We start from the raw sequence: 24,240 nt of genomic DNA on the forward strand, positions 1-24,240 counted from the left end.
GGAATCACCAGTTACCCCAGAATTGTGTTTCTTCAATGTAAACCGGTGTAAACTGAAACAGTTCCTTCCTACACAAACTATTACTGAATGTGGACATCACAATGTATTTCCTATGACAGGAGTGAAATAAGAGTGTGGCCGGGGTGGTGTGTGTCCTAGAGTTCATGACGCTGACTGCCTGGCTGCCACATATAGATCCCTTTGATGGTGGGAAGGTCAGTACTGGTGATGGACTGGGCAGTGTTCACTACTTTTTGTAATCTCCTTCATTCCTTGGCATTCAAGGTGACAAACCAGGCTGCGATTACACCTGTCAATATGCTGTCTACAGTACACCTGTAGAGGTTCAACTGAGTATTCCCACTTACCCATCCACTCTGTACACACTAGGGACAATTTACAGAGGCTAATTGACCTACAAACCCGCACGTGTTTGGGCCATGGGAGGAAACTGGAGCATCCAGAGAACATGTTGTCATGGGGAGAACATGCACACTCCACAGACAGCACCAGAAGTCAGGATCCAATTTTGGAACACTCTACCAGCTGGGCCACTGAGCAGAATAAGTTCATATGTTCTAGGAGCAGAATTAGGACATTCCGCCCATCAAGTCGGCTGCCATTCAATCATGGCTGCTCTATCTTTCCCTTTCAACCCCATTCCCCTGCCTTCTCACCATAACCTTTACTAATCAAGAATCTACCTATCACTGCCTTGTTTAAAATATCCATTGACTTGGCCTCCACAGCCCTCTGTGGCAATGAATTTCACCACCCTCTGCCTAATCCCTCATCATCTTTTCTTCCGAGGCTTTGACCTCTGGTCCCAGAGTCTCCCACTAGTGGAACCACCATCTCCACTTCCACTCCATCTAGGACTTTGGTGCATGAAGATAGCTTAGAGAAAGGGTTTACTGAGTAAAAAGGGGACTACTCACTTTGTTGATTAAACTGTGTCACAGGTTATGGGGGGAAGGCAGGAGAATGGGGTTAGGAGGGATATAGATCACTCGTGATTGAACGGCGGAGCAGACTTGATGGGCGGAATGGCCCAATTCTGCTCCCTCTAAAACATCATCTAAGGTAATCACCTTGTTGGGGTTGAACTGTAGCCCCCCCCCCCCCCCACCCCCCCAAAAAAAGTATTTTGGAATTAGAAGAACAAATACCCTGGCAAAGTGGTTCTTCCTGATGAAATGTTCTATATCTTTTTATTTACGTTGTGAGGGAAAGACAAACCGTTGTGAAGAAGGGCCCCGACCTAAATCATCTTCCTCCACAGATGCTGCCCGACCTGCTGAGTTCCTCCAGCACTGTGTGTGTGTGTGTGTGTGTGTTTTTTCCCTCTCCACAGATTCCAGCATCTGCAGTTCCTCGCGTCTCCATGAGACGCTGCGAGAGGCTCGGGGCGGCGCAGCGCAGCGCAAAGGGCGGCTGTTTTTGCTGGCCCCGATCGGGTTACATTGCTCAGGGCACCTGACCCTTGCCTGAGTCAGAGCCGGAGTTGTTCATGTCACTGGGTGTTGCCTGGCGCTTGCTTTCTCCCCCACCCCCAACCCCCACCCATCTTCCCACCCATAGCTGGAGCTCGGCCAGCGAGGGGAGGGAGCGAACGAAGGCAAGACTCTCTCTCCCCCATCACCAACATCATCATCTCCCCTCCCCCTGGCCCGGGCCGACTGCCAGCGAATGGAAGGGTGGCAAGCCCATCACACACCCCTCGTACGTCACCGCTGTTACCCAATCCCATTCAAACTGGCGACACACAAAGAGGAGACCAGGTTCCCGGCTGCGGCCGCAGAAAGCCATTGCTGGCGACAGAGGCAGAAGGATGAGCTGATCAAAGTGGAGCAAAGAGAACAGACCTTACCGACACACACGTATACATACCGACACACACACCGACAGAGTGGAAGACCCTTTATCGAGAGGGAGAACCTTAACCAACGACAGAGGCCCGACCAAGTGAGAAAGTGAGAGGACTTTTTTTAACGAGAGGAAAATCCCCTTTAAAAGGGGGAGAAAAAGTCTTTATCGGGAGTTCGGGCTTCATCGGGAGACTGATAGAGACAGAGATTCTACCGCGACACAGACTTTAGCGGAGAGAAGAGACTTTTTTACCGCGGCTGATTCCCCGACTCCGGGAGCCGCCCGCACACACACACACACACACACACACACACAGAGGGAGAGAGAGCGGTGTTTACCGGGATAGATCGCCTGATACCGGGACACAGAGAAGCGTCCTTCCCCGGGACACCGCAACCGGCCGCAGAATGGGCGATGACAAGGTAGGAAACATCCCTCTACGGGCGGCTGGTGGCCAACGGCCCGGCCCGGTGCATTGAGGGTGGGGGGAAGGGTGTTGTTAACGCCGGGGTGTGGGGAGGGGAGGCCGGTCCTTGTGAGCTAACACGGAGTGTGAATGGACACAGCGGCTGAGACCATCCAGCCCCGCGGGTCTCTCCCCCCCAACGCCCTTCATGTAATCTGAGCCGGCACTTCCGAAGCCGGCCCAATACTCTCATACTGGCCCAATAGAAGGGACGGGGGCCGGAACTCCGGGATAGGGGTTCCTGTCGGCTCTCCCAGGAGGTGGGGGTAGTTCCTCTCCACTTATCCCGCGCCACAACCCCCCCCCCCCCCCCCCCCCCACTGGAGGTCAGTCAGTCCCTCCAGCAGGCTGGGCGCTTCCGCATCGCTCCTCCCTTCTCTCGGCTCCCTCGTGTTGCAAGACACAATGATCTGGCCGGGCAGAGGGTGGGAGAGGGAAGGGCGGAAATGTGAAGCAAGAAGTCGGCGACTGGGCGCCGAGCTCTTGTCCTGTTTGTTGGAACTACTCTGGCAGAACTTCACAGAGCCGCTTGTGTTCGGTGGAGAAGGGAGAGCTTTTTTAATTAATGAGTAGAAAGACTAGCCGCCTGGCTTCGTACACAGCACTAAAATGCACTTTTTCATCCGCAAACCCTTCAATATTTAGTCTTGTGGAGGGACGAGGGGGGGAGGGGGGGGGTTAGGTTTATTATTGTCACGTGTACCGAGGTACCGTGACAAGCTTGGGGTTTGCCCTCAAACCAGCCAACATTATACATAGATACAATTAAGCCAAACTGAAATACAATAAATAGAGCAAAGGAGAAAACACAGATTGCAGAATATAGTCAGCACCAATTTCAGAAACAATAGGGTATACGAATAATAAGGATACTATCTAGCTTATGGATGGAAGGGTCATTTACATGCCTAATAACAGAAGGGAAGAAGCTGTTGCTGAGTCTTGTGGTTTTACTTTCAAACTTGTGTAACTCCCCGTTATCTAAGACTTAATATAGAGGAGGCATTTGGAATATCGAATTCATGTTTGGCCGCCCTGGCTTAGGGATCATGCCATTAAGATGAAAAGAGTGCAGAGAAGATTTATAAGAATGTTGCCAGGAATCAAGGGCCTGAGCAGTAGGGACATTTTGGGCGGGCTAAGAATTTATTTTGGAGGGCATTGGGCTAAGAGGCGATCTTGGAGGATATAAAGAATCGTGGGGGGAATAAATAGGATGGATGCACGGAGTTTTTTTCCCCAGTGTAGGGGAATCAAGAAACGTGTTTAAACTGAGCGGGGCAAGATTTAGTAGGAAACATCTGTTTCACTCAGGATGGTGGATACATGGAACGAGCTGCCAGGGGGAAGTAGTTGAGGCAGGTAGAATAACAACATTTAAAAGACATTTGGATAAGGGGCAAATGGGACTAGTTTAGATGGGCATCTTGGAAGTGTTGGACTGAAGAGTATTTTTTTTCTGTGTTGTACGATTCCATGTGTTCCTTTTGATTAAAACGGGATGAAATTTAAAAATCAGATTGAAATCAAGTTGCTCGAAACCATAAGTCCGATCGACATAAAATCAGAAAACGCGGGAAACGCTCGGCAGGTCGGAAGCCGTTCCATAAGCGCCCCGGTTTCAGACCCACACACCAGACCCACACACCCCTGCATCTCCTATTTCCAACTTCTTCTACTTTTAGTTTAGATTTCCAACAGTTGCAAGTAATTTTTGTTTATGTTTCACCAGTCCATTTGAAAACTTTGATGCCATTAGATTAAAAAAAACCTCCATGCCTTTGTTAAATCAGCGGGTCTGAATTCAATATTCTACGAATTCAATTCGCCGAATTCGATGGTCTGTGTGCCTAATTCAATGTTTGATTGATTAGTATAGTGTTTCTAAACACTTCCTTCACAACTTAGCTTTCGAAACAGCTCCCAGATACTCGTGATCGCATCAGAACACTAAATCTGCAGGGAATTAGAAGTCTGAGCGAAGTAAAATCTGTTTTAACATTCGCTGGTATTTAGTGTTATCTCCAGGGGATTTCTGTTTTGGGGGATGCCCCCAATCTCTGCTCTAAGGTTGACTCCAGGCCAAAGAATTACTTTATTTCTTTAACTGAAGTAGTCTGGACCCCCACCCAAAACATCGCATATCTTCAGTCTGAAGAAGAGTCCCGTCCGGAAACATCGCCTGCCCACTCCTTCGACAGAAATTACCTGACCGGGTTGTCTCTGTTGGAACCGCGTTCAAGATCATCTCAGAACGCCTTAGTTTTACTGCTAACTCTCCAACTGACAGGTTACAACATTGTCCAAGGGCCTCGGTGTAAAACAACATTCCCCAGGCGCGTTGGACTGACTCGGGCTGCATCATCCGAGTGTAGCTGCCTCTAGCAATTGTATAAGTCCGACGCTGTGTGTGTGTTTGAGACAAGTGGGGCGTGCGGTGTGTACGTGAGGAAGTGAGCGTACTTCGCCCAGCTCTCAGACGACAAGCTCTCGGTCTGTGAGGTTGCCCTGTGAGGGTTTCAGTCCTGCTTTCTTCTCTCCACCAAGAGACTCTCTCTTTTGATTTCTTAGCTGGCAGAAATCTGCAAGTTGCCAGTTATGGTCACTAGCTTTGCAGATGAAACAACTCCTTGAGAACTATCGATCTATGACCAAACTAGGAAGGGGATGAACGGTGGATTTTTTTGTTTTTGTTTATTGCTGTTCTACACTGATTTGTGATGTTGGCCATTGGAGATAGGCCTTTGTGGGTGCTTTGTTACAACGAGGGCATTAAATGCGATTTTAATAGTTTCTGACAATAATTTATTTCCCCCCTTCTGGCTGTTGGTGATGAGACATCGGTCAGCGGCCTGAACAAGGCGGACCTGCCGGCTGCAATCACGTGAAAGGATATCAGAGCTTAAATGCTCTCAGGAATATGTTGCTGTAGCAACAGCGAATATCATAAATTCTTAATCAGCTCAATCTGTATCTAACCGGGGGACCGGGGGGGGGGGGAGGAGGAAGACTCCTGCTGGTCTTCTATCAACTAACATAACATGTCTCCACATTTACTATCTGAGTATTTTGTACGCAAAACTGACGAGATCAGTTTCCTGATTAATCCTGGCATTTGTAGGTGATCCCAATTACAAAAAAAGAGAGACACAGGAGACTGCAGATGCTGGAATCTTGAACAAAAAAAATAACAAGCTGCTGCAGGACCTCAACTGAGTTCTTCCCAGTACCTCAGTCATAGAGTCGTGGAGTATGCAAGCAGGCCCTTTGACCCAACTCGTCCATGCCATCCAAAATGCTCATCTAAACCTTTGTCCCGCCGAAGATAGACACACAATGCTGGAGTAACTCAGCGGGTCAGGCAGCATCTCTGGAGAAAAGGAATAGGTGATGTTTCATTTTCTTTTGACTATTCCTCGTGTCCAGAGATGCTGCTTGATCTGCTGAGTTACTCCAGCATTTTGTCTATCGTTGGTGTAAACCAGCATGTACAGTTTCTTCTTAAACATTCTCCCACATTTCGACAATATCCAGGGCCAGATTTAGGAATAAGCTTCACAAGTGTAAGCTTAGGGTCTCGAGATCTAGGAGGGCCTCGGCTGGGCTGGATTTACCTACAGGCCTCATAGGTTGAAGCCTAGGGCCTCAAAATCGATGGGGCCTCCAGCCAAGATGTTTTTTCCCCAAAGTAAAAAAAATCCAGAGAAAAGATAATTGGAGCACTATCAGCGTTTCCACTTTGACGGAAATTACCTGAAATTCTGGAGGTTTTTGGGGGGAAAAATTGCGACCCCGGCTGCAAGGGTCTTTCAGCTTCGCGCTTGTGACATGCTCTGCGTGCACTTATTTCACATACATTTTTTGTAATCCTGCCATGCCACCCCCCCACTTTTTGAAAAGCTTTGTACAGCGTATAATATTTTTGACACTGTCATAGGCCTTTCTTACATATGCTGTCACAACGCACTGTAGTCTCTAAACAACACTTCAGTAACTTTCCTTGCCCTCCATTTCAGAATAATAGTGTTTTAAGTTGATAACTCGACACCAGCACTGGCAATAAATAAAAAGCGCAGCTTTCCAGCCCTTATCTCATTGGCCACGCTCGGCTGCACATTGGTGTCAATCTGGTGGACTCTTCCATCTTCCTCTAGTCATGGGTGTGGGGGATTGGGAGGGGCCTCACAAATGGCATCGCCTAGGGCCTCTCTTCATCTAATTCCAGCCCTGCCAATATCCTTCTAAACCTTTCCTATCCACGTACCTTTCCGAATATCTTTTACCGTACCTTCCACAACTACTTCCACTGGCAGCTAGTTCTATATACCCACCACACTATGGATGGCTTGATTGTAATTAAGTAGTCTTTTAGCTGACAGGATAGCATGCAACAAAAAGCTTTTCACTGCATCTTGGTACATGTGACAATAATAACCAACTAAACTCTTAGTGTGAAAAAGTTTCCCCTCGGGTCCTATTAAATATTTCCCCTTTCTGCTTAAACCTATGCCCGTTAGGCCTTGACTCCCCAACCCTGTGAAAAAGACTGTGCATTTACCTTATCTACAGTATGGCCCTCACGATTTTACACATCGTTTAAGATCACTCCGTCTCATGCGCTCCAAGGAATAAAGCTGCAGCTTGTCCAACCTGGGACTTTTCACACAGTCGTACAAAATCCATCACATCAACAGCAAGGCATGAGTTTGATTAAATCTCTGCTTTGGTCAGTTCCATGTTAGGATTGGAATTTACAGACACTTTGAGCAAACTGGAGTTTCAGCGATGCTTTGTATTTCAAGCTTATTTTTAATTATTTTGATCAATTTAATAAAAGATGCATATTTAAGTTCCTTCACCTCTATGATGTTTTTAAAAACACTATGTCGGGGAAAAAACGAACAACTCCACAATCAAAGTGGTTAACATCATAAATCAACATCAAAATGCACAATGCTGGCTCGCCTGGTCAGGCGATTTCTGTGGGAGGAGTGGACGGGCGATGTTTCGGGTCGAGACTCTTCTTCAGACTGAAGATATGTGATGTTTCGGGTCGGGATCCTCCAGACTACTTCAGTTAAAGAAGTAAAGTAATTCTTTAGTCTAAAGAAGGGCCCCGACCTGAAACGTCGCCCGTTTGTTCCCTCTACAGATGCCGAGTTCCTCCAGCACTTTGCATTTTGATCCTGATTGCAGCATCTGCAGTTTCTTCTAGGTCCACTAAAAATCAACAGTTGCTTTTTGCCAAACTTAGTTGCTGATCGACAGGGTTGAAAGAAAAAGCAGAAGTCTCCCGTTCTGACGAAGAGTCTATGAACTGAAACTTTAACTTTGTCTCTCCAAGCAGACTTTATCTGACCTCCTGAGTATCTCAAGCCTTTTCTGCTTTTATTGCAGATTTTCTGCATATGTTTTGATAAGGTTTATAGGAGGAGTGTAGCTGGATGTAAATGTGTACAGATCACAATGTGCCCATGTTAGGAATTGCAAACAGATTTGGGAATTATAATGTCGTAACGTTTCCCATCCTTGAAAGTGGATCAGAATTTGTTTAGGAAGCTACTGAGGAACAACTTATCATGGAATTGGGGGAATATCAGTGTACATGGAGATATGCATGCATGCATGACAAACAAGCACCCTGTTTATCGCATTATCAGGTGCTATGAAATTCAATTAGCTGCTGCTATTTTTGTTAGTTGCACCTGGTTGCATAAATCTTACAAAACAGCAGGCCGTTTGAGCCTAAAGGGTCTCGACCCGAAACGTCGCCCATTCCTTCTCTCCAGAGATGCTGCCTCACCCACTGAGTTACTCCAGCATTTTGTGTCTGCCAAGGCCATTTGTGCCATCGGGTCCATGACAACCCCAACAGATCAATTAATTTGTAAAAATGAACTGCAGCTGCTGGTTTATACTGAAGATGTACACAAAGGAGTAACTCAGCACTTCAGGCAGCATCTCTGGAGAAAAAGGATGGGTGACGTTTCGAGTCGGAACCATTCTTCAGATTGAAAGTAGAGGGGAGGGAACTAGAGGTGGGGAAAGATGTTACATTTCACTCCCCCTCTTCTCTCCTTATCTGACACCCTTTTGTCTCATTCTTACCTCCGGCCTTTGTCACTTACTCCACACATCGGCCAATCAACCCCCCTCCCTTTAGCCATAAAGCTATCTTTGTGTCTCCCTTTCAAGGGAGATGCTAAAAATGCATTTCGTTGTCTCTGTACTGTACACTGACAATGACAATAAATTGAATCATTTCATTTCATTTCATTTCATTTGCACTTGTTGCACCCTCGCCTCTCTTTTCCACCTTTCTCTCTGCCTACTCCACTCAGTCTGAAGGTCCCACCCAGACATTTTGCCTGTTCATTCCCACCACAGACTCGCTGAGTAGTTCCTCCAGCACTTGGGTGCTCGAAATCCGATCATTGAATTTGTCCCATTGCCCCTCTGCTTATTTCCCAGTACCTCTGCAGCTTATTCCTTCTTACACACGCCTTCCAGCGTCCGTTTGATTTGGTTACCACTTACCTACAGTGGTCAGTTAACCCACCAACAAGTCTTTGGGATCTAGTAGGAAACCAGAGCCCCTGGGGGAAACTTGTGCGTTCACAATGGGGAGAACATTAAAACTCCACACTGACAGTGCCCCAGGTCAGGATCTAACCCATTAGGTGGCTCAATGACGTGCAGGTTTGTAGGTTAATTGGTTTGGTGTAAATGTAAATAGTCCCTAGTGTGTGTAAGTGTGCGGGGATCGCTGGTTGGTGCGGACACAGTGAGCTGAAGGCCCTGGTTCCATGCTGTATCTCTAAACTAAACTAAAGAAACGTTTTCACTATCTCAGTACACGTGACAATAAACTAAACTAAACCAAACCATTCCCACCACAGATGCTGCCTGACTCGCTGAGTTCCTCCAGCACTTTTGATATTGCTTCCAGCATTTGCAATTTTTGTCTCCAAAACTTATCTGGTCGTCTTTGTGACTTTGTTCCGGTCGAACTGACTAACCCCATTTACCTTGTTATTTGATTAGGCGTGAAACACTTTGGGACATTCCAATCTTCTGAAAAGCATGTCAGAAATCCACTCCCCTTTTTTTTCCTCTGAATTTATTCGGGGAAGCACTGCTTTGCAATATAACCCTTTCTACATCGAAAGGACAATAAGTCCACAGATTTCTAAAAAAGCTCATCTCTATGGTTGCCTGAATGTTGCAATTGGTATAGAGTGTCTCCATGCCTGTTTGACTGCATGGTATCAGATTGCACACCGTGGTGAGATCACGTGAGGTCACATGCTGGACAGGGTTGAAAGGGCACGGATATATCGGGAGAAGGTGATTAAGTTGCGGCTGGAGGTTGTCAGGTGATGGGTGACTTTATTTGGAATGGTGACCGTGCAGTATTAAATAATTTTGGAGAGAGCAAGCAAACATGTGCTGTACCTCTTCCAATGACTCAATTCAATGATACTTTAAGGTACAGTGAAAGGTGTTTTGCATGCAACCTGGTAAAATCATGCAGCAGACGTCACCCAGGCAGTGCACAAGTCAACACGTTTCTGGTGCAGAGAGAGTAACAAAAATGTTAATCATACAGGTTTTATCTTCTGCGAACCAGATCTGCCGCCGCACGTGACAACAGGCAGCCCCCCCGCCGGGTCACCCCAATCCCAGCTGCCCCCCCTGCCAGGCCCCCCCACTTCATTCTCACGCCCCCCCCCCCCCCCCCCCCCCCCCCCCTGTCAGGCAGCTCTCAGTGACGCAGGTCCCCTCCTCGCTCTCGACGGTGCAGAGGCCTGATTGAAGTGCCGTCATAGATCATTGAGCATTGCCGCACAGGAACAGGCCCTTTGGCCCACAATGTCTGTGCTAAATATGATGCTACAGTAAAATTAATCTCTGCCTGTACGTGATCCATACCCCTCCATATCCATCTGCCTACCAAAAAGTCTCTTAAATAGCATATTGTATTTGCCTGCACCATCAACCCCTACAATGTGTTCCAGGCACCCACTGCTCTCTGTGTAATGAAAGGACTTACCCCACATGTCTCCTTTAAACTTTCCCTCTCTAACTTTAAAGAAATACTCTCTAGCCTCTGACATTTTCACCCTCGGAGAAAGGTTCCGACTGTCTACCCTATCTATGTTCCTCATAATTTAATATACTCGAGCAGGCATATATAATTTAATATACCCTCAGCATCCAATGTTCCAGAGAAAACAATCCAAGTTTGTCCAACCTCAGTTCTGATAGTTTATTGTCACGTGTACTGAGGTAGAGTGAAAGGTTTTTGTTGTGTGTTATCCAGTCAGTGGAAAGACCATACATGATTACAGTCGAGCTGTCCACAGTGTTACAGATACAGGATAAAGGGTTTAACGTTTAGTACAAGATAAAGTCTGATTAAAGATAGTGAGGTAGATAGTGGGTCAGGATTGCTCTCTGGTGGTGATAGGGTGGTTCAGTTGCCTGATAGAACCTTTCCTCGTAGCTAATACTCTCTAAACTAAACTGTTCTGGTAAACCTGTTTCGCACCCTCACCAAAGCTTCCACATATGGGGCGACATTATGGGAAGATGTTGTTTTCAATCAGCCTTGGGGTTCTGGTAGTTTGCACCATTGAACCTTATAGACAGGGAATGATGTACTGGGGTAAACCAGGGATCACAACTGTCATGGGGACTTTGGGTGAAGGTTCCTGCAGGTGCCTGGGCTCAGTCTTTGTAGAAATACTTGAGTTCCCTGGGCTTGCACATCTGGTGGTGCATAGGTAGTGTTGCTGCTTTACAGTGCTTGCAGCGCCAAAGACCTGGGTTCGATTCCAGCTATGGATGCTGTCTGTACGGAGTTTGCACATTCTCCCTGTGACCGCATGGGGTTTTTCCCCGAGATCTTCGGTTTCCTCCCACACTCCAAAGATGTGCAGGTTTGCAGGTTAATTGGCTTGGGTTTGTATACTTGGTATAAGTGTAAATTGTCCCTATTGTGTGTAGGCTTGTGTTAATGTGCGGGGATCGCTGGTTGGTGCGGACTCGGTGGGCCGAGGGACCTGTTTCCGCGCTGTATCTCTAATCTAAACTAAACTAAACAAGAAGTACACGCTTACCTGTGTTCACCCTTGAGATCCCTCATGTCTAGCAGGAATGGTAGTACTGGTTCCTGGCTCAGACTGAAGTTCTTCTGAAGTCTTGTCTGAAGAGGGGAACAATATTTGCTATGGGCAGCTAGAAAGTCCTTGAAAGGTAGAAGATGGAACTGCGCCGGAGACTTTTGTTTGATCCTAACCTCGGGTGCTGTCTGTGTGGAGTTTGCACGTTCTCCCTGCGGCTGCATGGGTTTACCCAAGGTTGGTTGAATAATTGCCCTCTGTAAATTGCCCCTGGTGGGTAGGGAGTGGATAAGAAAGTGGGATAACATTGAACTGGTCTGAACGGGTGATCGATGGTCTGCGTGGACCCAAAAGATGAAGTGAACGGCAAGGTCTCAAGGGTAAGGAGGCAGAGAGGGGTTGTGTTTGTTGCTGAAGGAGCCCCCATCATCTTGGGTTGTTTGCTGAAGCATCTGTTAAGACTGTTTCTGGTAGATGGGATTAGGGTAAATGATAGACACAAAATGCTGGAATAACTTAAGCGGAACAGGCAACTTCTTTGGAGTGAAGGAATGGGTGACGTTTTGAGTTGAGACCCTTGTTCAGACTGTTCAGGCTGAAGAAGTGTCTCGATCTGAAATGTCACCCATTCCTTCTCTATAGAGAAGCTGTCGGTCCCTCTGAGTTACACCAGCATTTTGTGTATATCTTTGTATAAATGGTGCTTGATGGCCAGCATAATCTCAGTAAGCTGAAGGGCCTGTTTCTACAACTGTCTATGAGGATCAAGTCAGGGTTCCTGCAATGTCTTCCCATACTTTTGGCCTCTCCTCCCATTTTAGATCTTTCCCATCTCCACTTGTTCGCTGTACCGACCTGAAACATTCATCTTGTGTTCCTCTCGCCTCCCAATATGGCTGAATGTGACTGAATATAATAAAGTTCTGTTTTTTACTTTGTGTATTTAACCTTCATTTGGCTCTTCAATTGGAACTGCCCTATTTATTTGGCGTCGGAGAGGAGCTCTTCGGAGTTCATTAACCCAACTAAACCTCAAAATGGTTGTGGCCACCAGAAAACGCAGAAGCCGAGATCTTGAGCAAATCACAAAGTGCTGGAGGAATCAGCTGGTCAGGCAGCATCTGTGGTGGGAATGGACATGCAACGTTTTGGGTTTTACACCCTTCTTGAGACTGACAAGGGACCAATTTGATCAGTCGGAAGAAGGGTCCCGACCCGAAATGTCGCCTGTCCATTCCCTCCACAGTTGCCGCCTGGCCCGCTGAGTTCCCCCAGCACTTTGCCTAAAATGTCTGTTTTGTTTTTGAATCTCCCACTAATCTTATTACAGTTTTTAATCTTTATTTTGCATGGTTATTGGGGGATGAGAAAAGCCTGCTCTAATTAGTTGGCGAAGGGGGAACTTATTGAGCTGCGTTTAAGCTCATCTGTTTTTCAATCAATTCAGGGCTTTGTGCTGCAAGGCAAGTGGCCGAAGCCGCTTATTGCATGGCTGAAATAGAACTGCTGGACCCGGAGAAATACAAGTCATTGCTTACGCTCTCCATTCTCCACATTTTGCTGAACTGCGTAGTAAGGGACTTAACAGCGTGACTGCCTTCTATGAAGCCAACCTTTGTTGCCAGAACAATGTCCTGTTTGTTACCAATTAAGTAGAAAGAACAATGTAAAGAGACTGGCCAACAAGCCATGCATGTGGGAGGTTGCATCAAAGGCACCCGTGCTCAGCCTCAAGTACCTGGATCCCTCCATCTAGGCTTGGTTCAAATCTCAGTGTGGCCACAGGAGAGTTTAAATTCAAGGAATTCAATAAATCTTGAACGATGGCACAATCCCCTTTTTTCCCCCAGGGTAGGGGAATGAAGAACTAGAGGGCACAGGTGTAAGGTGGGGAGAATATAATCAGAGGCTGTCGATGCAAGATGGCCATTGGGAAATCCAATCAGGAATTCAGAAGAAGCTGGAAGAACTGCTGCCTCACAAGGCCAGGGACCCGGGTTCAATCCTGACCTCTGGCACTGTCGGTGTGGAGTTTACACATTCCCCTTGTGACAGCTTGGGTTACTTCCTGCCTCCTGCCTCCCCGCACATCCCAAAGATATGCGGGTCGGTGAGTTCATCGGTCGCTGCAAGTTGCCCCTTGTGTGTTGGGGAGTGGGCACGAGAGTGGAATAACAGGGAACTAGTGCGAGCGGGTAATTGGCGGTTGACGTGGGCTGAAGGGTCGGTTTCCACGCTGTATCTTTCAATGAATCAATTCTTATACAAATTGTAGTTTTCCGTTCTTACTACCTGGTAAGAACTGTTTTCTTTCCAAATCCTGTGGCTGGTCTGATCTGGTCAGTCCCTCTCCCTCTATTATACATGTCTACGTATCAAAAGCCCACCCCCAAGCGTACAAAATAATTCGGCTAGAAATATCTAGATAAAATAATATAATATGCTTAGCAGTAACTAGTCTAAGCATGAATAGCTCCTACAGTGCCACTTGTGTGGCCCAAAAGGACAGTCGGTTCAGTAGGGATGCTGAACAAGGATGGAGATTGTAGAGATTGTCCAGTTCACCATGGATACTGACCTCTCCTCCACTGAAGGGATCAATAGGAAGGGCTGCCTCAAAAAGGTAGATAGTATCATCAAAGTCCCACACCACCCTGGCCACCCGCACATCTCACTACTACCATCAGGAAGAAAGTCAGAACGGTGAACTACCAGAACAGCTTCTTCTCACCACCCATTATTAAGCTCCTCAACACTGCACGACACTATAGTATAGTATAGTATAGTATATCTTTATTGTCATTTTCCTGGGTACTCGCATACCCAGAGGAAACAAAAAAAACGTTGCTCAACCAGTGTCCATTCAGTGTGCAGTAAAAAATAAATAGAAATAAAAATACGTATATCATGAACAAATTAAACACTCTACTCTCTACTAAACATCAACAGGCGTTCCGATCGGCAGTGGCACGACAGTGGCTCTGCTGCAGTGTGTCCAGGTTGGTGGTTGGTGCGCGATACTTTGGCAGGGGGCAAAGTCCGTTTATCAGTCTTATAGCCTGTGGGAAGAAGCTGAGGAGCATCCTGCTGGTTTTGCAGCTAATGCTCCTGTACCTCTTCCCAGATGGCACTAACCTCAGCAACTATGATCTTCTCTGGGCTCTGTCTTTGGTTGCACTACGGATGGGATTTTTTTTTTGGTGATTAATTTATTGATTTACCATTATCTAAAAATGGTCATTACATTTGCAGGTCTCCTAAGTTGCGGCAAATAAGAATTTCATTTCATTACAGTCATATTCAGTATTTACTTTAATGTCATTTTAACTGAGTACTTACATACACAGATGAAACGAAAACATTGTTTCTCAATCAGTTCCCATCAGTGCAGTTAATAAAAACAGAATAAATACATATAGCTTTAAAAAAAAAAAAAAAATAGATTCCTACAGCATGGAAACAGGCCCTTCGACGCAACTTGCCCACACAGATCAACTTGCCCCATCTACACTAGTCCTACCAGCCCGTGCTTATCCCATATCCCACTAAACCTATCCTTTCCATGGGTTCCGACCCAAAACGTCACCTTCTCCTTTTCTCCAGAGATGCCGCCTGATCCGCTGAGATACTGCAGCATTTTGTGTCTACCTGTCCAAATGTCTCTTCGACGTCATGACAGTACCTGCACATATGAGTCAGCACATTTGAAAATTAATCACTCGTGACTCTTGACTTCACTGCAGGTCTCAGGTGCGACATCTACGCCTTGTAAATCGCTCTGTTGAGACTAAACAGGTTTGACACATTAAGTTATTATTCATGGAGTCCCTTTACTGCAGACTCTCTCTGAATAGTGAAATAAACCTTTATATGGAAAGAGAGTGAATGTGGGAAGGAGTGTTGTCTGTACCCTGACCATCTGTCTTCAATTACGGTTCCAATATGCCTTCAGGAAAGTCTGAGCACAAATTTGGAATGGTTCCAAATCTTGGCCTTTGGTCCATTCCAGCTCGCCGTTTATGTTTGATGCAGGCAGTACGGTGTGTGATTTTTGTCTTCTTTCGAATATGTTTCAGAAAATTACTGGGACGTTGGTGCTGGCAGTATGCACCGCAATCATGGGATCCGCGCAGTTTGGGTACAACACTGGGGTCATCAACGCGCCGCAGAAGGTAAGGTGCCCGTCCGCAAAGAAACGCTGCGGGAAATGTCCACTCAACTTCACAATTACGTTGTCCGAAGAAGGGTCTCGACCCGAATCGTGACCCATTCCTTCGCTCCGGAGATGCTGCCTGTCCCGCTGAGTTACACCAGCATTTTGTGCCTATCTTCACAATGACATTTGCCGTTCTGATGGGATTGTGTAGTGAACGTTGACAAATTCATTTCATTTGGTGCCTGTCCTGGTGACAACTGCGAGCCATGTTGCAATGGCAAGATTTCAGTCAACACAGTGTCTTTGGAGGAACAAAAAGGACACAAAATGCTGGAGTAGCTCAGCAGGTCAGGCAGCATCTCTGGAGAACAGGGATAGATGATGCTTTGGTCCGGGACCCTCCTTCAGGCTTAATCCGAGCTGAAACGTCCCCTATCCATGTTCTACAGAGATGCTGCCTGACCCGCAGAGTTACTCCAGCATTTTGTGTTCTTTTTGTTTGTAAACCAGTATCTGCAGGTCCTTGTTTATACAGTGCATTTTAATGGTCTGAGAAACAACTACTGGAGTTCTCAACAGATCTTTATTCAAAAGTTCGATATCCAGTATACAGGTTCTTCAGACACGTCTGCCCACAACGGTGGTTAGCGCTGAACTAACGCGCGCAAGTGAAAAACCGCGCAAAACAAGCAGCCCCTCCCGAGTCACGTGACCGTGGCTTCTGAACGCCCGGTTCGATATATATGCGTGCGCTAGCAGGTGCCGCAACAGTCTTTGAATATATTGAAGGAAGAGATTGATTGCAAAGAGCTGGATGTTAGGTTCCTGGGGGAGCCTGGAGAGTTAGTCCACAGACAGACTTGGACGTTGGATCGGACATGAGCCTGGGCCACCCTTATCACCGCTCCTGATTAGAACATTTGTGTAATTCCTTCAGGTTTTGTGCACTATGCAGGAAAGTTGAGAAATCTTTTCAGCTGTTTAGTTCAAAGAGAATAATTTTCTCTCAGAATCTGTGGGTACCTCCATATCCCAGTGATGTCGAACAAGTTATTTTCAACGGACTTAAAAAATGAGAGTTTCTGCAGTGTTAGATTATCCAACACGACCAGACCTGCGTCCTCCTGCAAAGCATGCCCGTCCCCTCCCCGTAACCTGCATCACCCCTCTCCGTAAACCCCCCTCCCTCTGTGACCTGCCCCACTCCCTCTCCCTCTCCATTACCTGCTCATCTCCCTCCATAACCAGCCCCTCCCCCTCTGCAATCTGCCCCCCATCACCTACCCCCCCCCCCCCCCCCCCCCCCCCCCCCCATGATTAGGGGCATCGAGGGAATTATCAGGGAATGATTATATTGGCCTCACCCACCTCTTACAAATTATTAAAACTTTAGCTGTGGGACTGTGAGAATGGGCACGTCACTGAGGCTTGCTTTATGTCTGAGAGTTGAGGACTTCCCTTACAGCTCTGAGCAAGGCTTGAGAGGTGCTCTGTTTGAAATGGAGAGGTTTGAGATTTATTTAACTGAGAATGACTGACAATAGTTAATGCAGCAGAGACTGGAGTTGAAGAGCAGGGCACTCCTGATCTGGGTCCAGGTACAGTGGTGTTGTGACAATAGCTCTAGTGGTGAGTTCAGCATTCAAGGTCTCCAAAGGCAGTGCATTGAAAGGCAGAATTTCTCATCCTGAACGGACAAATCCACACAAAGCCAGGTGCAATGTTTTCCAGTTAATGCAATAGTTTCTCTCGACAGCCCCTGTCACAGCAGGTTAAAGCTGTCCAAAAGCTGAGGGGCAGTGGACTGATTGTAGAAAATCCAACTGGCTTAAAGATTAGATGATTCTTTAACATCTGAAAGGAAGTAACACAAATTTGATTTGTTTCTGATGTTGTATTTGGCTGCTTGGCTGCTCTTTCCATTACCAGGAGTGTGATGGGTTGGTGATAGAATTATAGCAATGGTGTGTGAGGAACAGCATGGTGTAGTGTGTGTGCAGGAACAGTGCGGTATGTGTGTACAAACAGCAGTGTGTGTGTGTGTGTGTGGTACAAACGTGATTGTGTGTGCAGGGACATCGGTCTTCTTCTTCTCGTGCCCATCTTGTTACAAATGTTGACCTCACTGTCATCGTCCGTCCTGGAAAGGACGCAAGCTTCCGGCGACAATCTGTGAGAGCCATCGCTTGTTGCAATAGATGATGATGGTAGCAGAATAACCTCAGGATACAGTACCTCCAGTTTCCAGCCCCGCGACGTGGACGCTTCTGCTATGGGGCCGGGAGAGTGTGAGTGTGTGTGTGTAAAGAGTGATTGCGTGTGCGTGGGTGTGTAAAGAGTGATTGCGTGTGTGTGATTGCGTGTGTGTGTACGAACAGTGATTGCGTGTGCACAGGGACAGCGGTGTGTGCGTGAGTGTTGGTGTGCAGGGAGAGTGTGATGCGATGGAATACCACAGGCCTGATCGGTACTGGCTGGAATAGTGAACAGTTTCACCGTCATGAGGATGATGCCAATCCCCCTGCCTCTCTCTCTGTCCTATCTTCTCTAATTGGATGAATGTACTCGGCAAATTTGTCCTCTCGGCTTTTCACAATCCACACACTGCCAGGGTAGCACGGATGTAGCTGCAAGCCCAGGGCTTGACTGCAAAGAGTAAACCTGTTGGAGCTCATTCACAATGAATAGCCTGAGCCTAGCATCACCTCTGCTGTGGTTCAGTACAGTCTTAGTCCCTGCCCTACTAGCATTCAAACTTCTCCCATTTTCAATGACCCTCAAGCCAGTTGAGTCAAATATGCAGCTGCGAGCATTTAAAATGGAGTCCTATATATATAGCGGGAAACAGGCCCTTCGGCCCACTGAGTCCATGCTGACCATCGATCACCCGTCCTCACTAGTTCTATGTTGTCCCAATTTCTCACTAGGGACAATGTACAGAGATCAATGGCACGGTGGCGCAGCGGTGGAGTTACTGGCTCACAGCGCCAGAGACCCGGGTTCAATCCTGACTACGAGTGCTGTCTGTATGAAGTTTGTATGTTCTTCCTGTGACAACGTTGGTTTTCTCCAGGTGCTCCGGTTTCCTCCCACACTCCAAACGCATAAAGGATTGTAGGCTCGTTGGCTCGGTAACATTGTAAATTGTCCCTAATGTGTGTAGGATAGTGTTAGTCTGCTGGGATCGCTGGTCACCATGGTCTCGGTGGGCCGAAGGGCCTGTTTTCGCACTATCTCCAAACTAAACTAAATTAAACTGTAGGAACTGAGGAACAGTCCCCTCTCTTCCCGACTTCTGTTCTCACCCCGGTCGTGCCTAACATGCTTGTCGCAAGGACTGCCAAGTTGTGGTTTTGCTTTGAGCTGTGAGAACGGAGAGTGGGTTTGCCCAGACATGGTGTGCTTCACTGATTATGCTAGTAGTTTATGATGGAGGATTCTATTCGATGTAACTGGATCACAGCACGTTGAGTCAGCCAGCTCAGCATAACAATGTCTATTTATCTATCATAACAATGTCTATTCACGACACGCTAGAGGCAGGAAACATGTGCCCGATGTTGGGGGAGTCCAGAAACAGGGGCCATAGTTTAAGAATAAGGGGTAAGGCATTTAGAACGGAGACGAGGAAACATTTTTTTCACAGAGTTGTGAGTCTGTGAAATTCTTTGCCAGTTTCTGGATACTTTCAAGAGAGAGCTAGATGGGGCTCTTAAAGATAGCGGAGTCAGGGGATATGGGGAGAAGGCAGGAACGGGGTACTAATTGGGGATGATCAGCCATGATCACATTGAATGGCGGTGCTGGCTCGAAGGGCCGAATGGCCTTCACCTGCACCTATTGTCTAGTATCTATTCACCTCCGCCTGCACGTGATCAATACCCCTCCGAAGATAGACACAAAGTCTCACTGGAGTAACTCAGTAGAACGGGCAGCATCTCTGGATAGAAGGACTGAAGAAGGGTCTCGACCCGAAAAGTCTCCCATTCCTTCTATCCAGTGATGCTGCCTGAGTCCCGCTGAGTTACTTCAGCATTTTGGATCTATCTTCGTTGTAAACCAGCATCTGCAGTTCCTTCCTACACAATCATATCTCCTCATTCTCTGCACATCCATGTGCCTATCTGAGAGCCTCTTAGCTGCCACTGTCATATCTGGCCGTGCGTTCCAGGCACGCACCACCCTCTGCGTAGAACAATTCCCTTGCATGTATCCTTTAGACTTTGCTCCCCTCACTTTAAAGCCACTTAAAATGTCTTTGACATTTCCATTGTTTAAGAGAATATATTTCACAATTTTTTTTGGAGAGATCTTTACTTGGGCTGTGCAAGTTGAGTCAATGTACAGCTTTGCTCAGCCTGCTACAGCAAGGATCCAATTAAGCTGGAAAAAATGCAGAGAATATTTACGAGGATGTTGCCAAGACCTGAGAGGCTGAGCTACAGGGAGAGGCTAGGAATTTATTCCTTGGAGCGTAGGAGGCTGAGGGGTGATCTTGTACATACACAACCGTGAGGGGAATAGAAGGGTGTCTGCATTGTTGTTTTTTTTTTTACCCAGAGTAGGGGAATCAAGAACCACATTTATTTTACCGAAGATGCCAGCATTTATTTTACATTTCAAAAATAAAATGTATTCATAATATAAAAATATATATACAAAAAAACAGTGCAAAACTCTTAATAGATTCTTAGTATTCTTAGTGATCAGTCTGAAGAAGGATACCAACCCGAAACATTGTTGAAACATTCCCTTTACAGATGCTGTCTGACCCCCCTGAATTCCTCTAGCATTTTGTGTTTTTTCCTCAAGATTCTGGCATCTGCAGGCAGACTGACTAGTCAGAGGGTGGTGAATCTGTTGAATTAATTGCCTCAGATGGCTGTGGAGGCATCGTCAATGGCAGAGATTGACAGATTCTTGATTAGTATGGGTATCAGCGGTTGAATGGCGGAGTAGACTTGATGGGCCGAATGGCCAAATTCTGCTCCTACACCTTATGAACTTTTATGTTTCCGGAACATATTCTTAATGTTGGGTTATACATTCAGTGTTGCTGGTTTTACACACAATAGTCCTAGCACATCTGTTTTGTACATGCCCACATATGTTTGGTGTGATACCCCTCCACTTGTTTGAGAGGTGTCTGCTCTGACTCGTGCCGAAGCTGAATGTTCCTGGACTGTAGTCCTCCCCCACAGAGCAGTCATTAGTCACATTAAATTCCCCAATTTTAGGTAACTAATCTACAAACAAAACACCTCTCCTTTTTTTTGTCCCTCTTCACCTGTGCTCTACCTGGATGCGAACCCATTTCTCCCTTTCCCGTTCGTGCCGTTACCTTCCACCTATATCCCTTCCTCTGGCTTCACATTTCACACGTCTTGTATCCGTAGCTCTTGATCTTCCACTTTTTGTCTCTGGCCTTTGTCCAACCATTTGCCAATGAACTCCTCCACCCCCCCCCCCCACCACTCACCTGTATCCACCTATCACTCTCCACACTTTGTCCTGTCCCACCTCTCTCCCAGTTTTCTACCCCTCTACCACAGTCAGTCTAAAGAAGGGTCCAAACCCGAAACGTCGCTGGATTACTTCGCCAGTAACCTGACCAGACCAGACCAGGCAGAACAGGTCTCTGCTTGCACAGTGCCTGATGGTGCACAGCAATCTGTCCGCAGGCCAGGGTGTGGTAACTGGAGGTTAAACAAGTTCTGCTTAAACCAACATTACTGCTGTTTAAAAATCGCAAATGACAAGTCTGGCAGTGATTCCAGGAGTGCAAGTAGTGGTAATTTTCCATTGCCCACAAACTCTGATAAGGTGCACATGGGGTTTGCTGTAGATTCCGAGGGGACGGAGAGAGCAGGAGGAGAGGGAAGGTGGGGGGGGGAGAGAAACGGAAGGTGAAGAGACGGAGGGGGTGAGAGAGGGAGATAAGCGGGAGGGAGATGGGGCACTAAAAGGAAGAGAAGGGGGAATTCATGTATTTATGACTCCCAGCACCAGAAACCCAGGTTTGATCCTGACCTCAGGTGCTGCTTTTGTGTAGTTTGCACATTCTCCTTGTGCAAGTATCAGGCAAATGAACCATCCTTTCCCCAATTGGAGAGTGGTTCTGACCTACCATCTACCTCGTTCGAGACTCTGACTATCTTTAATTGGATTAATCTTGCACTAAATGTTAATCCCTTTATCCAGAAGACCCTTCTTCACACTGGTTAGGGATAAGGGGAATGAGAGATATAGATGACGTGGAGAAATAAAGAACAATTAATGAAAGATATGCAAAAAAGTAACGATGATATAGGAAACAGGCCATTGTTAGCTGTTTGTAGGGTGAAAATGAGAAGCTGGTGAGACTTGGGTGGGGGAGGGATAGAGAGAGAGGGAATGCCAGGGCTACTTGAAGTGAGAAAAATCAATATTTGTACCAACGGGCTATAAGCAAAATATGAGGTGCTGTTCCTCCAATTTGCGTTTAGCCTCACTCTGACAATGGAGGAGACCAAGGACAGAAAGGTCTGTGGAGGAATGGGAAGGAGAATTAAAGTGTCCAGCAACCGGGAGATCAGGTTGGTTCATGCGGGCTGAGCAAAGATGTTCTGCGAAACGATCGCCCAGTCTGCGTTTGGTCTCGCCGATGTATAAGAGTCCACATCTTGAGCAACGGATACAATAGATGAGGTTGGAGGAAGTGCAAGTGAACCACTGCCTAACCAGAAAGGACTGTCGGGGTCCCTGGACTGAGTCGAGGGAGGAGGTATAGGGACAGGTGTTGCATCTCTGCGGTTGCCGGGGGGGAAGGTACCTGTGGAGGGGGTGGTTTGGGTGGGAAGGGATGAGTTAACCAGGGAGTTGCAGTGGGAACGGTCTCCGCGGAAGGTGGAAAGCAGTGGAGATGGGAAAATGTGGCTACTGGTGGGTTCCTGTTGGAGGTGGCGGAAATATTGGAGGATTATGCGTTGCATGCGATGGCTGATGAGGTGGAAGGTAAGGATTAGGGGGACTCTGTCTCTGTTGCGACCAGGAGGAAAGGGCCCCTGTCCATGGGATAGGAGCAGGCAGAAACAATGAGACTGCCAGGGCAGTTGTGTTGGTGGATTTTGGGAAGAAGGTGCTGGGTAATGGTAAGGTTGGAGGTCGTGGAAGGCACTCAGCCAGAAGTGATGAAATCAGCCATGGTGTTTGAGATTAAGGCCCGGTGCTCATCTGTGGAATCTTGGTCCAAGGGTAAGTAGGAGGAGGCGTGTGAGAGTTGTCGCCTGGCCTCAGCCTGGTTGAGGTCAGCGCACCAGACTACCACGGCACCTCCATTGTCGGCGGGCTTGATTATAATGTCAGGGTTGCTGCAGAGTGAACGGAGGGCCGTACATTCACAGGGGGGGGTGAGGTTGGAGTAAGTAAGGGGGGGGGGGGGTGGAAAAGTTGAGACAGTTAATATTGCACCGGCAGTTCGAAATAAAGAGGGCTAGAGAAGGTAGAATTCCATGAGGAGGGGAACCGGCGGAGATGGGACAAGGGGCCATTACTGGGTGGTGAGGACTCCTTCCCATAGAAAAAGGCACAGAGACGGAGGTGACTGAGGAAAAGCTCTACGCCCCTTTATCTACTGTGGACACGTTGATTGTAAACGTATGTAGTCTTTCTGCTGACTGTACCTCGATACAAGTGACAATAATAAACCAACCCGGTGTGTTTTCGCAGGGTGCTCTGGTTTCCTCCCACATTCCAAAGAGGTTAATTAGCCTTTGTAAACTGCTGCTTTGTGTAGGATGTGCGTGCGTATGTGGGATAACATCTCAGCAGATCCATGACAAAACCAAGCAGCGCGTTACTTTAGCCTTTTATTTTTCCATCTGCAACACGTCCCTAAATCCTCTATATTGGGAGCATAAACCAGGACAACTTCTTTGAAGCTGTCACAGAGGAGGTTCCGCTACGTTCACTTCCGAGCGGACGGTTCAGTGTCGGGAAACATGTCCCCGGGAAACGTCCTTGTGCTGTGACCTTCCACTGAATTCAAAGTCAAACTCTGCAAGTCAGTAACGTGAAGTGAAGTACAACAGTTGTGTTAACAATGGGCAGAGCATGTTCTCAACAAATGATCCACTGCTGCCACCTGCTGTTTATAACGCCACACTGCCCCGCCAGGACGTTGTCCACTCAAAGTCTACAAGAAAGATAGGAAAGTCGCACAGTCTGAAGAAGGGTCCCGACCCGAAGCGCCACCCACCTTTTTTCTCCAGAGTTGCTGCCTGACCTGCTGAGGTTACTCCAACACTTTGTGTCTCTTTGCATAATGAAAGCCCTTCAGCACCACGGACATCCCAACTATTAAACTTTTTGCACGCAAGAGGAAGACCTATTTGTTAATTACAATCAACATAATTGCAAATAGAAAACATCTGCAGATGCACTGTAGAAAACATACTATTGTGATGCATTCAAAATGTAGAAACAAGGAACTGCAGATGCTGGTTTACAAAACAAACTTATACACAAAGTCCTGGAGTAACTCAGCGGGTCAGGCAGCATCCCTGGAGAACATGGATAGGTGACGTTTTGGGTCAGGATCTTTCTTCGGACGCGAAACATTACCTGAGCCTGAAGAGTGGTCCTGA

At 47.1% G+C, this 24,240-nt stretch overlaps 1 protein-coding gene across 1 annotated transcript in view; it reads left to right on the forward strand.

Moving 5' to 3' along the window:
* Nucleotides 1–1,729: 1,729 nt before the first annotated feature.
* Nucleotides 1,730–24,240, forward strand: part of LOC129711698 (solute carrier family 2, facilitated glucose transporter member 1-like) — a 39,386-nt gene continuing 16,875 nt past the window's right edge. The window contains exons 1-2 of the mRNA XM_055659566.1: nucleotides 1,730–2,291; nucleotides 15,537–15,632. Of these exons, the coding sequence (XP_055515541.1) occupies nucleotides 2,277–2,291; nucleotides 15,537–15,632 (111 nt within the window). The 5' untranslated portion in view covers nucleotides 1,730–2,276. The remainder of the gene's footprint in view (nucleotides 2,292–15,536; nucleotides 15,633–24,240) is intronic.

Source organism: Leucoraja erinacea, chromosome 30 (assembly GCF_028641065.1).
Source record: "Leucoraja erinacea ecotype New England chromosome 30, Leri_hhj_1, whole genome shotgun sequence".
Lineage (NCBI taxonomy): Eukaryota > Metazoa > Chordata > Chondrichthyes > Rajiformes > Rajidae > Leucoraja > Leucoraja erinaceus.